General features: G+C 36.8%; 1 protein-coding gene across 1 annotated transcript in view; it reads right to left on the bottom strand.

Moving 5' to 3' along the window:
- The window catches only part of C12H1orf141 (chromosome 12 C1orf141 homolog), a 36,177-nt gene extending 22,758 nt beyond the window's left edge, over nucleotides 1-13,419 (bottom strand). Inside the window, exons 1-2 of the mRNA XM_072730615.1 lie at nucleotides 13,332-13,419; nucleotides 7,997-8,154 (exon numbers count right to left, since the gene is read on the bottom strand). Of these exons, the coding sequence (XP_072586716.1) occupies nucleotides 7,997-8,154; nucleotides 13,332-13,406 (233 nt within the window). The 5' untranslated portion in view covers nucleotides 13,407-13,419. The remainder of the gene's footprint in view (nucleotides 1-7,996; nucleotides 8,155-13,331) is intronic.
- Nucleotides 13,420-14,137: the final 718 nt, after the last annotated feature.

The following is a 14,137-nucleotide window of genomic DNA, read 5'->3' as shown; positions in this document are numbered from 1 at the left end:
ATTAATTCTGCCAATCCATAAGCATGGAATATTTTTCCATCTCTTTGTGTCTTCCTCAATTTCTTTCAGAAGTGTTCTATAGTTTTTAGGGTATAGATCTTTTACCTCTTTGGTTAGGTTTATTCCTAGGTATCTTATGCTTTTGGGTGCAATTGTAAATGGGATTGACTTCTTAATTTCTCTTTCTTCAGTCTCATTGTTAGTGTATAGAAATGCCATTGATTTCTGGGCATTGATTTTGTATCCTGCCACGCTACCAAATTGCTGTATGAGTTCTAGCAATCTTGGGGTGGAGGCTTTTGGGTTTTCTATGTAGAGTATCATGTCATCAGCGAAGAGGGAGAGTTTAACTTCTTCTTTGCCAATTTGAATGCCTTTAATGTCTTTTTGTTGTCTGATTGCTGAGGCGAGGACTTCCAGAACTATGTTGAACAGCAGTGGTGAGAGTGGACATCCCTGTCTTGTTCCTGATCTTAGGGGAAAGGCTCCCAGTGCTTCCCCATTGAGAATGATATTTGCTGTGGGCTTTTCGTAAATGGCTTTTAAGATGTCGAGGAAAGTTCCCTCTATCCCAACACTCTGAAGGGTTTTGATCAGGAATGGATGCTGTATTTTGTCAAATGCTTTCTCTGCATCTAATGAGAGGATCATATGGTTCTTGGTTTTTCTCTTGCTGATATGATGAATCACATTGATGGTTTTACGAGTGTTGAACCAGCCTTGTGTCCCAGGGATAAATCCTACTTGGTCATGGTGAATAATTTTCTTAATGTGTTGTTGGATCCTATTGGCTAGTATCTGGTTGAGAATTTTTGCATCCATGTTCATCAGGGATATTGGTCTGTAATTCTCCTTTTTGGTGGGATCTTTGTCTGGTTTTGGAATTAAGGTGATGCTGGCCTCATAGAACGAATTTGGAAGTACTCCATCTCTTTCTATCTTTCCAAACAGCTTTAGTATAATAGGTATGATTTCTTCTTTAAACGTTTGATAGAATTCCCCTGGGAAGCCATCTGGCCCTGGACTCTTGTGTCTTGGGAGGTTTTTGATGACTGCTTCAATTTCCTCCCTGGTTATTGGCCTGTTCAGGTTTTCTATTTCTTCCTGCTCCAGTTTTGGTAGTTTGTGGCTTTCCAGGAATGCATCCATTTCTCTAGATTTCCTAATTTATTGGCGTACAGCTGTTCATAATATGTTTTTAAAGTCGTTTGTATTTCCTTGGTGTTGGTAGTGATCTCTCCTTTCTCATTCATGATTTTATTTTTTTTTTTCATTCATGATTTTATTAATTTGAGTCTTCTCTCTCTTCTTTTTAATAAGGTTGGCTAATGGTTTATCTATCTTATTAATTCTTTCAAAGAACCAACTCCTGGTTCTGTTGATCTGTTCCACAGTTCTTTTGGTCTCGACTTCATTTAGTTCTGCTCGAATTTTAATTAATTCTCTTCTTCTGCTGGGGGTGGGGTCCATTTGTTGCTTTTTCTCTAGTTCCTTTATGTGTAAGGTGAGCTTTTGAATTTGAGTTCTTTCCAGTTTTTGAATGGATGCTTGTATTGCGATGTATTTCCTCCTCAGGACTGCTTTTGCTGCATCCCAAAGATTTTGAACGGTTGTATCTTCATTCTCATCAGTTTCCATGAATCTTATTAATTCTTCCTTAATTTCCTGGTTGACCTTTTCATCTTTTAGCAGGATGGTCCTTGACCTCCACGTGTTTGTGGTCCTTCCAAACTTCTTGTTGTGATTAAGTTCTAATTTCAAGGCATTATGGTCTAAGAATATACAGGGGACTATCCCGATCTTTTGGTATCTGTTCAGACCCAATTTGTGACCCAGTATGTGGTCTATTCTGGAGAAAGTTCCATGTGCACTTGAGAAGAATGTGTATTCAGTTGAGTTTGGATGTAAAGTTCTGTAGATATCTGTGAAATCCATCTGGTCCAGTGTATCATTTAAAGCTCTCGTTTCTTTGGATATGTTGTGCTTAGAAGACCTATCTAGTATAGAAAGAGCTAGATTGAAGTCACCAAGTATAAGTGTATTATTATCAAAGTATTTCTTCAGTTTGGTTATTAATTGGTTTAAATATTTGGCAGCTCCCACATTGGGGCATATATATTGAGGATTGTTAAGTCCTCTTGTTGGATAGATCCTTTGAGTATGAGATAGTGTCCCTCTTCATCTCTCACTATAGTCTTCGGGGTAAATTTTAATTTATCTGATATAAGGATGGCTACCCCTGCTTTCTTTTGAGGACCATTTGAATGGTAAATGGTTCTCCAACCTTTATTTTCAGGTTGTATGTGTCCTTCTGTCTAAAATGAGTCTCTTGTAGACAGCAAATAGATGGGTCCTGCTTTTTTATCCAGTCTGAAACCCTGCGCCTTTTGATGGGTTCATTAAGCCCGTTCACGTTCAGAGTTACTATTGACAGATATGACTTTAGTGTCATCATATCTATTCAGTCCTTGTTTTTGTGGATTGTTCCACTGAACTTCTTCTTAAAGGGGAATTTTAAGAGTCCCCCTTAAAATTTCTTGCAGAGCTGGTTTAGAGGTTACATATTCTTTCAGTTCCTGCCTGTCTTGGAAGCTCTTTATCTCTCCTTCCATTTTGAATGAGAGCCTTGCTGGATAAAGTATTCTTGGTTGCATGTTCTTCTCATTTAGGACCCTGAATATATCCTGCCAGCCCTTTCTGGCCTGCCAGGTCTCTGTGGAGAGGTCTGCTGTTACCCTAATATTCCTCCCCATAAAAGTCAGGGACTTTTTTTCTCTTGCTGCTTTAAGGATCTTCTCCTTATCTTTGGAATTTGCAAGCTTCACTATTAAATGTCAAGGTGTTGAACGGTTTTTGTTGATTTTATGGGGGGATCTCTCTATTTCCTGCATCTGAATGCCTGTTTCCCTTCCCAGATTAGGAAAGTTTTCAGCTAGGATTTGTTCAAATACATATTCTGGCCCTCTGTCCCTTTCGGCGCCCTCGGGAACCCCAATTAAACGTAGGTTTTTCTTCCTCAGGCTGTCATTTATTTCCCTTAATCTATCCTCATGGTCTTTTAATTGCCTGTCTCTTTTTTCCTCAGTTTCCCTCTTTGCCATCAACTTGTCTTCTATGTCACTCACTCGTTCTTCCACCTCGTTAAGCCTTGTCGTTAGGACTTCTAGCTTGGATTGCATCTCATTTAATTGATTTTTAATTTCTGCCTGATTGGATCTAAATTCTGCAGTCATGAAGTCTCTTGAGTCCTTTATGGTTTTTTCTAGAGCCACCAGTAGCTGTATAATAGTGCTTCTGAATTGGCTTTCTGACATTGAATTGTAATCCAGATTTTGTAACTCTGTGGGAGAGAGGGCTGTTTCTGATTCTTTTTTTTTTTTTTTTTTTGAGGTGAGGTTTTCCTTCTAGTCATTTTGCTCAGTGCAGAGTGGCCAAAAAAAAGTTGTATTGGGAAAAGGAGAAAAAGAGAGAGAAGGAAAGAAAAGAGAAAAAGAAAAAAGAGAAAGAAGAAAAAAAAAGGGGGGGAAAGAGAAGAAAAAGAGAAAGAAAAAGAAAGAAAGGAGGAAAAAAAAGGGGTGGGGTGGGGTGGGGGAAGCAATCAGAAATCAAGAAGAAAGAAAGAAAAAAAAGCACAAAACAAAACAAAAACAAAAAAACACGGGGGAGTATCTTCCGATTCTGTACACTTTAAGTCCCTTGACTTCCCCTGGGCCTGGTCCGTCTCGCTGGTCTTCTGAGGGAGGGGCCTGCTGTGCTGATTCTCAGGTGTTAGCACTTGGGGGAGCTGCTCTGCCCCTGCCTGGTGCAGGGCTCAGTGGGGGTTGTTTACCCCGGGAGGCCCCGGGAGGAAGCCACAGTGGCGGGGGCAGCTCTGGGACCCTGGAGTCAGCTCCCGCAGTAGCTCCGGGGCTCTCTGTCTGCAGGGCCTGGAGGCTCCCGGGCGGGGCCGCTGATCTGCTCAGTTCCAGGCAGGAGCGTCCTTGCTGTCCTGGGCCCTCCCGGCCTCTGCCTGTCCCTTTTTTTTTTTTTTTTTAATAAACTTTTTTTTTTTTTTTTTATGATAGTCACACACACACACAGAGAGAGAGAGAGAGAGGCAGAGAGAGAGGCAGAGACACAGGCAGAGGGAGAAGCAGGCTCCATGAACCGGGAACCCGATGTGGGATTCGATCCCTGGTCTCCAGGATCGCGCCCTGGGCCAAAGGCAGGCGCTAAACCGCTGGGCCACCCAGGGATCCCTGCCTGTCCCTTGATAGAAGAGCGAACTCTTCTCACTGTAGCATTCCAGCTGGTCTCTCTTTAAATCTCAGGCCGAATTCGTAGATTTTCAGGATGATTTGAAGGTTTTCTAGGTAATTTGTTGGGGACAGGTGATTTGGGGACCCTACTCTTCCGCCATCTGGCCCCTCCCCCTGGATAGACTTTTACTAACCAAAAGTGATCAGAGTAAAATTGGAAAAATATAAAATTGTTTTATGTTACATGTTCCTGATTTGAAAATAGACAAATGAACCAATTAAGCTACTATTTTATATTTTAAGCTTTAAAAAAATCTATATTTGTGAGATTCAGCAATGGTTTTATGTCCTTGTGCTCAGACTTGAGAATTGAAGACATGTTTTGAAACTATTCCACCTTTGTCTATGCTGAGAAACCACTTAAATAGTTCTTTGAAACTTTGAAGAAACTAACCTCTGACATAGCTTAAAGGTGGTACTTTTGTAAAAGATAGTTGTTTGACTACTTTCTCAAAATTTTCTTTATTTTAATTATATTTAATTTTAATTTGGATAAAATATTTTTCCAGGTAAATCCCTCAGAAAGAATACATAGGCATATTACCTTCTAAAGTTTTTCTTACCCCCAAATTTGTCTATCTTTTGTTCTCATAAATAAACGATGATTCAAAAAAATAAAAAATAAAAATCAATAAATGATGATTCATCCAGATACAGGATTCCTGGATTACTTTTCTGTTCAAAACTTGAAGATGGTTATTTTCTAGATGTAGATGAGACATATGAAATTCATTTGATTTCCTTTCCTTTGTAATTAACCAATTTTTTTCTGCCTTTGGAATTAAATAATCAAATAATTTTACTTTAAGTCACACTTGGTAACCCTTTTGATTGGAAAATTCAAGTATGTCTTTTAAAAAAGAGAATTTTTTCCTAATATTTCTTTATTTCCTTATTATGTAGTATATGTTTATGGGTCAAATATCATGAAACCCTAGTATGTATTAAGTATATATTTATGTATTAAGTACTTATGTATTAAGTATATATTTACAGGTCAAATATTCTGAAACCCTACTATGTATCTCTTTTCAATCTGATTTCCATTTCATTTTTTTTGTATTTTCTCAAGATTATGCCTCTACTTGACCTTCTAGATTATCAATCCAATTTTCATTTGTATTCTATTTTTGTTTTCCTATTCAATTTTTTAAAAAACATTTATTTATTTATTATTTCAGATTTATTTATTTATTTGAGAGATGATTTTTTAAAGGGATTACTATTTTTGCTAAAATGAGTATGACTCTTCTGTAAAAGGTCCAATTATGAAAAATTGCAGAGAAGAGTAGGTTTGGTGTTTACGGAGAAATCTTAGAGATGACATACAGATTAATCAAGAGATATTTTTAATATTTTATCAATTCCCTTTTACCCAAGAAAAATGCAAAAATCCTGAACTAATAGTAACATGGAAAACATGTCTCTGGGAGTAACTGAGAAAGAAGCCCTAAGAATTAGAATGGTTCTCAATTTTAGCTTTATGTAAGAATCATCTGGGGAATCTTAAGAATAGTCAAGCCTGGGCTGCATTCCAAACTAATTAACGTAAAATCCAATTATTTTAAAGCTCCCCAGGCAATACTAGTATGTAGGTGTGTTAAAAACTACTACTCTGAGGGGCACCTGGGTGGCTCAGCCTCTGCTTTCAGCTCAGATGATTGCCATTAAGCTTTAGATGTCCGTGGAGTCCTGGGATCTGTCCCGCATCAGGCTCCCCTGCATGGAGCCTGCTTCTCCCTCTGCGTATATCTCTGCCTCTCTGTCTGTGTCTCTCACATGAGTAAATAAATAAAATCTTAAAAAAACAAAACAAAACAAAACAAAACAAAACAAAAAAAACACCTACTACTCTAAAAGCAAAGATCAGCTACAAATAAACCTGGGCAGATTTCACCAATTAGGTGCTCACAGCACCAGACTGAGAGTTGATATGATATTCAGCAAACCAAGGAAAAAACCAGAATGAACAGATGTTGGTGTTGGGCAGCAAAATTAGAGTAGCACATAAGCTAGAGCAGAGACACAAAGGATGGTCCTGGGACCAGTAGTACCAGCATTACCTGGAGACTTACTAGATGTGCAAATTATCAGGCCTGCCTCAGCCAGACCTACTGAATCAAAAACTCTGCAAGTGCAGACCAGAAATCAGTGTTTTAAGGAGTTCTCCATGTTTGAGACCCACTGGGCTAAAGCAGTGCATCTCTATCGCTAGTGTTCACAGGAATCACCTAAGGGATCTTGTTAATTGCAGCTTCTGTCTGAGAGGGGGGGTCAGACATTCTGCATTTCCAACAAGTTCTAGAGTGACAAGATGTTGGATAGAAGACCACACTGGATAGAAGACCACACTTTGAATAGGGAAGGGGCTAGAGGTAAAAAATGAAAGAAGCCTGCAGTAGCCAGAAAGTCACTGGTTCAGGTCAGATAGGTTTTGACATAAAGCTTAGGCTAAGGTGAAAGCTGTGTTAATTAGAGCTGACATCTTGGCTCGGTGTAGGAATGAGGTTTGCGAGCTACTGGTGGAGATCAGTAGCCTAAATTATAATTACCATAATTTATGAGATCAGGAACTGCATCTCAAAATATGGAGGAACTGAAACTATCCAATATAACCAATATAACCAGGATATCATTGTTGACACAAGAACTGAAACTATCCAATATAACCAATATAACCAGGATATCATTGTTGACACAAGGACAGAAACTTTCTGCCTCATGCTGTTATTTAAGCAAATCATTTTGTAACAGCTAAAGAGGACTCATTGCAAGAATGGGTTGCTTCCTGAAAGAAGAATGCCCTCCTCCTGAATATTCCACAGACATCTAAAGCTTAATATATCTAAATAAAACTCAGCTCTTCTTACTCTAATCCTCTTATCCACCTCAATCTGCTTTGCATCCTATGTTCTCTAAGTACAAAGTGTCATAATGTACCTAGTCACCAAGCCCCAAAGCCACAAGTCATTCTACATTAAGAATGGGGTGGATGGTGTTAAAGAGCACAGGCTCTGAAATGGCACTGCTGGAGTTTAAATCCCGTTTGGGCCACTTATCTGTGTGACCTTGGGCAAGTTATTTAACCTCACCAACATGAACTTTTCATCTGTAAAACTGCACTGAATACACTGAATGGTTATGCAGAATAAGTGGGGGTAAGAACAGTGTCCACTTTAGCACCAATGTATGACTGAAATTCTACTGATTCTACATCTTATTATTTCTTTTGTCTGGGCTCTCATCTCCATTTCTGATGCTTGGAAAAATCATATGGCATTATGCACACAAATACCAGTGAAAAACCAAGTAGGACATATTCAGGCTACCCCTTGTAAGTACACAGAGAAACTGGCTTACTTGGTTTTCTAGGTGGACTTCTTTTGGCAGTCTATTGATCTAAAGTTTGAAATAAATCTTGACATTAATTTGGGGCAATGTAATAGAATTCAAGAAGTCTTTCTTTAAAAATTGAGAATTGTAATTAGTATCTAATCATCTATAATAGTAAAATACTATAATAAACATTTTACGAAATATGAATAATCAGAATGCTGATTAAATATATTGCAACTCATAAGCACTATGAAACATACCTGTGTTTGACCAAGCTTACATTAAATACAGATTACATAATCTAAGACAAATCTACAGCAATGCTTTTAAAACTCCAAATGGAAAGTAGTTAGGATGGTTACCTTTTTGGTTTTTTAATACTATATGACTTGTCTTCTGTGATCCTGGGTACTTTCTTAGATGTGGATGGAACAATATCCTCTTCAAATTCCAACTGAAAGTCAAATGTCAGGGGTGTAACCAAAGTCTTTTTTTTTCCTTGACTCTGAAGCCTGTTTTTCTGTGGCAAAACCAAAGTACAACATTGTGAAAAAATGAGCACTTTTCATATCGGGAAAATCCTGTGTGGAAAGGAAGAAAATTAGTCTCATTTTATGCACTCACAGAGAATCTATGTGCCAGTCAATAATGGAGAAATATTACAGATTGAAAACTAGGGGCCTTGTGTACCAACACTTTTTATGCCGTTGCTGTCTGACCTGAGCTGCTCTTTTCCCATCCATGAAATGAGGGGACTTTGAACTAGATGACTATGAAGGTTCCCTCCTAATTCTAAAATTTAGAATTTAAGAATGACCTATAAATTAGGCAAAGACAATACTGATACATAGAGTTATTGGAAGGAGAGCAAGATGGTCTCCAACCTGCTACTCTTGCTGTTTCCACAAATGTGGTAAATCACTCCAACATTTGTCTAGCTGCATGAGCCAGAAATAGAGTTAAGAAAGCAATCAAAAGACTGTGTTCAAATATTTATATAGATGGACTGAAGAGGGAAAAGGGGTATAGCTAAAGAGTTAGCTAAGGAGCCAAAATCTTTTCAAAAAAAATCTCTCAGCACTGCACAGAGGAATAAAGTGATGAAAAATTTGAAAGCAAGTCAAAGGATAGGAACTTCTGCTTCTGCCAGTGAAGGATTAAGCACTTACAGGAATTGCCCTCCTGCTGTAAACAACTAGAAAATCAGACAAAACATATGAAAACTACTGTAATTAGGCATTAGAAAACAGGAAGGGGGTGGAAAGGAACCATAATCCCCAGGAAAATGGAAACAAATGAGGTAAATCCCACAATAGCTCAGCTTACTTACTGGAGGCAGTTTCCACACGGAGACACAGGGAGGGAGAACTCCCATCAAGCCTTGTGGCCTTAACCTTGTTGAGTTTAAGAGACAGAAATTGCACCAACAATTACATTCTTGGGCATTCACCCAAGAGAAATGAAAACTTACATTCATACGAAAACCTGTATACAAAAATATGCAAAGCAGGCTGCATATTTGCAGCTTTTTTTAAAATTGGGGTTCAATTTGCAACTTTTTTACAAGCAGCTGTATTTATTTATTTTATGATAGTCACACACAGAGAGAGAGAGAGAGAGGCAGAAACACAGGCAGAGGGAGAAGCAGGCTCCATGCACCGGGAACCCGATGTGGGATTCGATCCCCGGTCTCCAGGATCGCGCCCTGGGCCAAAGGCAGGCACCAAACCACGGCGCCAAACCACTGCGCCACTCAGGGATCCCGCAGCTTTATTTTTAAAAGCAAAATATTGAAAACAACCCCAATGTCTGTCAATGGGTGAGTGGTTGAAACTCTGTACATCCATATAATGGCATACTACTCCGCAATAAAATTTATATATTATTTATAATAATAAAGCTATTGATTCATGTAGAAACTTAGATGTGCCTCAAGGGCATTATGCTTAGTGAAAAGTCAATCTCAAAATTTCACATACTGAATGATTTCATTTATATAATATTCTCAAAACTACCGTTATAAAGATGGAGAACAGATTAGCCATTGCCAAGGACAGATGAGGAATGGTGTGGGGGTATAGATACAGATACAGAGAAGTAACTTGAGGAAGTTCTTTTTTGGTGATGGAGATATGCTGACCCTGATTTTGGTAGTGATCACACAAATCTACTATGGGATGAAATCAATAAAACTCTACACACAGATGAATACAGGTTAAAAATGGTGAAAACTAAATAAACTCTGTAGACGGGTTAACAGTAAGATACCAATGTTAACATAGGGTGGGATTCAAACTAATTTTGATATTGTACACTACCCATATAAGATGTCAGCACTGGGGGCACCTGGATGAAAAGGAATTGGGACTCTTTGTAGTACTTCTGCAACTTCCTATGAATTGATAATTATTTCAAAATAAAAAAATTTTAAAAATAAAGAGACAATTACCAAAGTGATTTATATATTGTTATCTCATCTTTTGGTCATCAAAAAAGCAAATAGGGACAATTCACCTTCATAAATATACGTATGTGCTCATATGTGTACCTGCATATTTATGTATGAGTATATGTAAAGATAAATAAATTTATACACACATATATAGTATTTGTATATCTTTGTAGGAACATGTAATAGGATGTGGATGGATAAACCCAAACTGCTAAATGTTGTTTGCTTCAAGAGGAAACAGCTGAAGAGGCCAAAGACAATTTTCCTTTATGTAATTTTCTTTAAGTATAATTTTTATACATATCTGTATGTTATTTCCAAAAGCATGTTTTAATTATTATAATTTAAAAATAAGAAAAGTTTTAAATTTTCATTATATATCCTTTCAAAAGAATTTCCAGAGAACACTTGATCAGTAACACATAAAATTGGCATAGTAACACAAAATGAGAAAATGTATGGAAACGCTTTGCACAAAGGAAGCTCTTAGTAAAAGGTAAGAATTATTATGACTAATAATAACTTAAAATTCATATAAAAGGAAATTTCAGGAGCAATTAAACAGATTTATCTCTAACTATATTTCCTAAAGTACATTTCATTTCATTTTAAACAAAAAATTAAAAAGGAATGAACTTTGAAGTGCGTAAGTCCAATATGGTAGCTTTAGTATGTTACTCCTGGTTTGCTATTTCAAAATTTGGGTAACAATAATTTATTGTTTTTTCCCAATATTTCTCAACTTTATTTTCTGAATAAAAGGAAACGATTATGAAAAACACTGAAAATCAAGTTATTATTCAAGCATCAACATTTTCATTTTCAGGTTCACAAATATGTCCAATCACTTTAGAGCTCCTCTCTGCTATTTTCCATGATCTCTCAGACTCTAAGCTCTTTATGCCTGATTAACTCACATTGTTATATTATTTTGCAAGTCTTTGTGTAACCAAATTAAAGTGTTCATATGTGCTAAGAATCTTATTTTTGAAAACTACATTCTTTTTTAAAAAGACTTATTTATTTGAGAGAGAGAAAAAGAGAGAGAGAGAGAATGCAAGCAGGAGGAGGAGAAGCAGAGGGAGAAGGGAAAAAGATTCCTCACTAAGCAGGAAGCCCAGCTGTGGGGCTAGACACCCCCACCCCGGGGTCATGACCTGAGCTGAAACCAAGAGTTGGACACTCAACCAACTGAGCCATCCAGGTGCCCCCAAAACTATATTCTTCATTAATATTTTATATTGAATTTTATGAAACTCTCACCTTTTTTACTTAAATTTTTATGACCTTTATTTTTAATTTGCTAACTATACCAATTTTTTTCCTTTTAATAAACCAATTAAATAGCTTTTTATGTTTATCATATTAAAGACAACTATAGGAGTCACATTTACTATTTGACTGCCTATTTGTTTTTTTTATCTTAATCACCTTAGATATATTATGACCTAATATAATTTGGTCTCTATCCAAGGGCCAAAATATGGAAAGAGCCCAAAGGCGCATCCACTGATGAATGAATAAAGATGTGAGGGACACCTGGGTTGCTCAGAGGTTAAGTGTCTGCCCTTTTTTTGCCTTTTTTTTAAGTGTGCACACAGGGGGGAGGGGCAAAAGGAGAGGGAGAGAAAAAATCTGAAGCAGATTCCATGCTCAGTGCAGAATCACATACTTAACCAGCTGAACCACCCAAACCCCCCAAGAAACTGTATACTTTTAAAATAAAACATTCATCAAGCTCTTTTATTCGATATTTATCTATAATAGGTTCATGATCTCATTTAGTAATTTCTTATTGAATTTAACTCCATTTCAATTAGAGACTCCATTTCAATTTAGTGTACATTTTACCAAATCTTTATATCAAAGAGAAATGGTTTTCATTTTATTAATAGTTAATAATTGTATAATATTGGGAAAATCATGTAATTTTTTGAGTTTTATCATTTCTAAACTGAAGTTAATACCTTTCCCATAGATACTAATTAAAGATTACAGATTAATAAAAGATGAAGGGTGAAATGAGATACGTCATTAGAAGTTTCTAGTATAGCATCTGGCACATAGTAAGCTTCCCATAAATATTAACTGAGATACTGGTAGTATTCTAAGAATTTTATATGATTCGTGCTTTATAAATTTTATTGATTATAAATTGGTGAGTAGGTAACATTTCTGAAATCAATTCCCCTTTATTTAAGAAGCTAATGTCACCTTTGTGCAAACCTATGAGCTGAAGGCATTATAATAATCTTAGGCAAAACTCCACAATCAATTAGATTCTAGTTACCAATTCGCTACCTGAATGTACATGGATTTAAAATATGATAGAACTGGCATGCCTGGGTGGCTCAGGGGTTGAGCATCTGCCTTTGGCTTAGGGCGTGAGCCCAGAGTTCCAGGATCAAGTACCACAATGGGCTTCCTGCAAGGAGCCTGCTTCTCCCTCTGCCTGTGTCTCTGCCTCCCTCTCTCTCTCCTCTCTCTCTCTCTCTGTCTCTGTCTCTGCCTCTGTGTGTGTGTGTGTCTCATGAATGAATAAATAAAATCTTTAAAAAGAAAAAAGATGTGACACAGACACACACACATGCACACGCACACTGGAATATTACCCAGCCATCAAAAAGAATGAGATCTTACCATTTGCAATAATGCAAATGGAGCTAGAGTGTATATTATGCTAAGCAAAATAAGTCAGAGAAAAACAAATATGTGGAATATTCACTCATATGTGGAATTTAAGAAACAAAACAGATGAGCATAAGGGAAGGGAAGGAAAAATAAAATAAGAAAAACAGAGAGGGAGGCAAACCATAAGAGGATCTTAACTATAGGGAACAAACTAAGGGTTGCTGAAGGGGAGGCGGAGGTGGATGGGGTAAGTGGGTGATGGGCACTAATGAGGGCACTTGTTGTAATGAGTACTGGGTGTTATATGCAACTGATGAATCACTGAACCATATTGTGAAACTAATAATACACTATATGTTAACTAACTTGAATTTAAATAAGATCTTGAAAGAAAAAAATATGGCAGCTATCCAAAAGTTACCTTGTATATCTAATTAATTCTTAGTGTATACTTACATAGATAACTTTTTGAACTAATATAATTATTTACTTTTTACAAATTAGCTTATATCTCCATATTACTGTGTCATTAACTAAAAAGTAAAGATAATCATTCACATTTGAAATGATAACAGTTTAATGATTAAATTTAATTCAAGCTTTCATTTACAAACCTTTGTTCTTCTGGCCAAGAGTATCTTTTCCTGCTCATCCAGAATATCTAACTTCTCTAAGATTTTTTCTGTCATTTTTCAGTCGGTAAATTCCTATTTAAAAAGTAAAAAAGAGATCTCCAAAATAATTAAATTTTAAACATAAAATTGATTATTTAGGTATAAGTTAAGAGACCCACATTTTTATTACTATTTGGGGTACAAAACAGAACTGTATAGGTCATGGAATAAATCACGGGATTATAGAGAATCCAAGTTGTTTTTAGGCAGAAGTTCACATGATCAGAACTCCCAGATATGTGTGGACCTTAGGAATGTTTAAATGCATGATAAAGGGGAGTTGAACCAAATGTGACTCAGACTTGAAGCAAGGGCACTGGCTTGATTTATATCTATTTTCTTTTTGTTGTGATATAATTTTAATGAAAGTAAGTGTGAAGAGTTCACATTTGCATAGTTAATTGCATTCAAGATAAATTGGTCAATGATCCAAGACTCTTAATACAGCACTTAGAAGGTGATCAGTCACACAGAAGGAGCAGTTGCCAAGCTGGCTGAGTCCTATTGTCATAATAATCCATATTCTCTAGCCAATTAATATTGCTGAAAATTACATCTGGGGTCAGGCAGTCCATATGAGGCTTGAGGTCCTGAATGTTATACATCAGGACACAAAGTACCTTTTCAATGCACCACAAATAGCTAGGAGCAGAGTAGAGGCAAAACTCAGAATGTTAACCCAAAGCTCCCTCCATATTTTTGCTTAGTGATTTGAATGGGCTTTGGTGGCATTTAGATGTAAACAT

The sequence above is a fragment of the Vulpes vulpes genome, chromosome 12, assembly GCF_048418805.1.
Source record: "Vulpes vulpes isolate BD-2025 chromosome 12, VulVul3, whole genome shotgun sequence".
Lineage (NCBI taxonomy): Eukaryota > Metazoa > Chordata > Mammalia > Carnivora > Canidae > Vulpes > Vulpes vulpes.
This window is presented reverse-complemented; position numbering and strand designations above follow the sequence as displayed.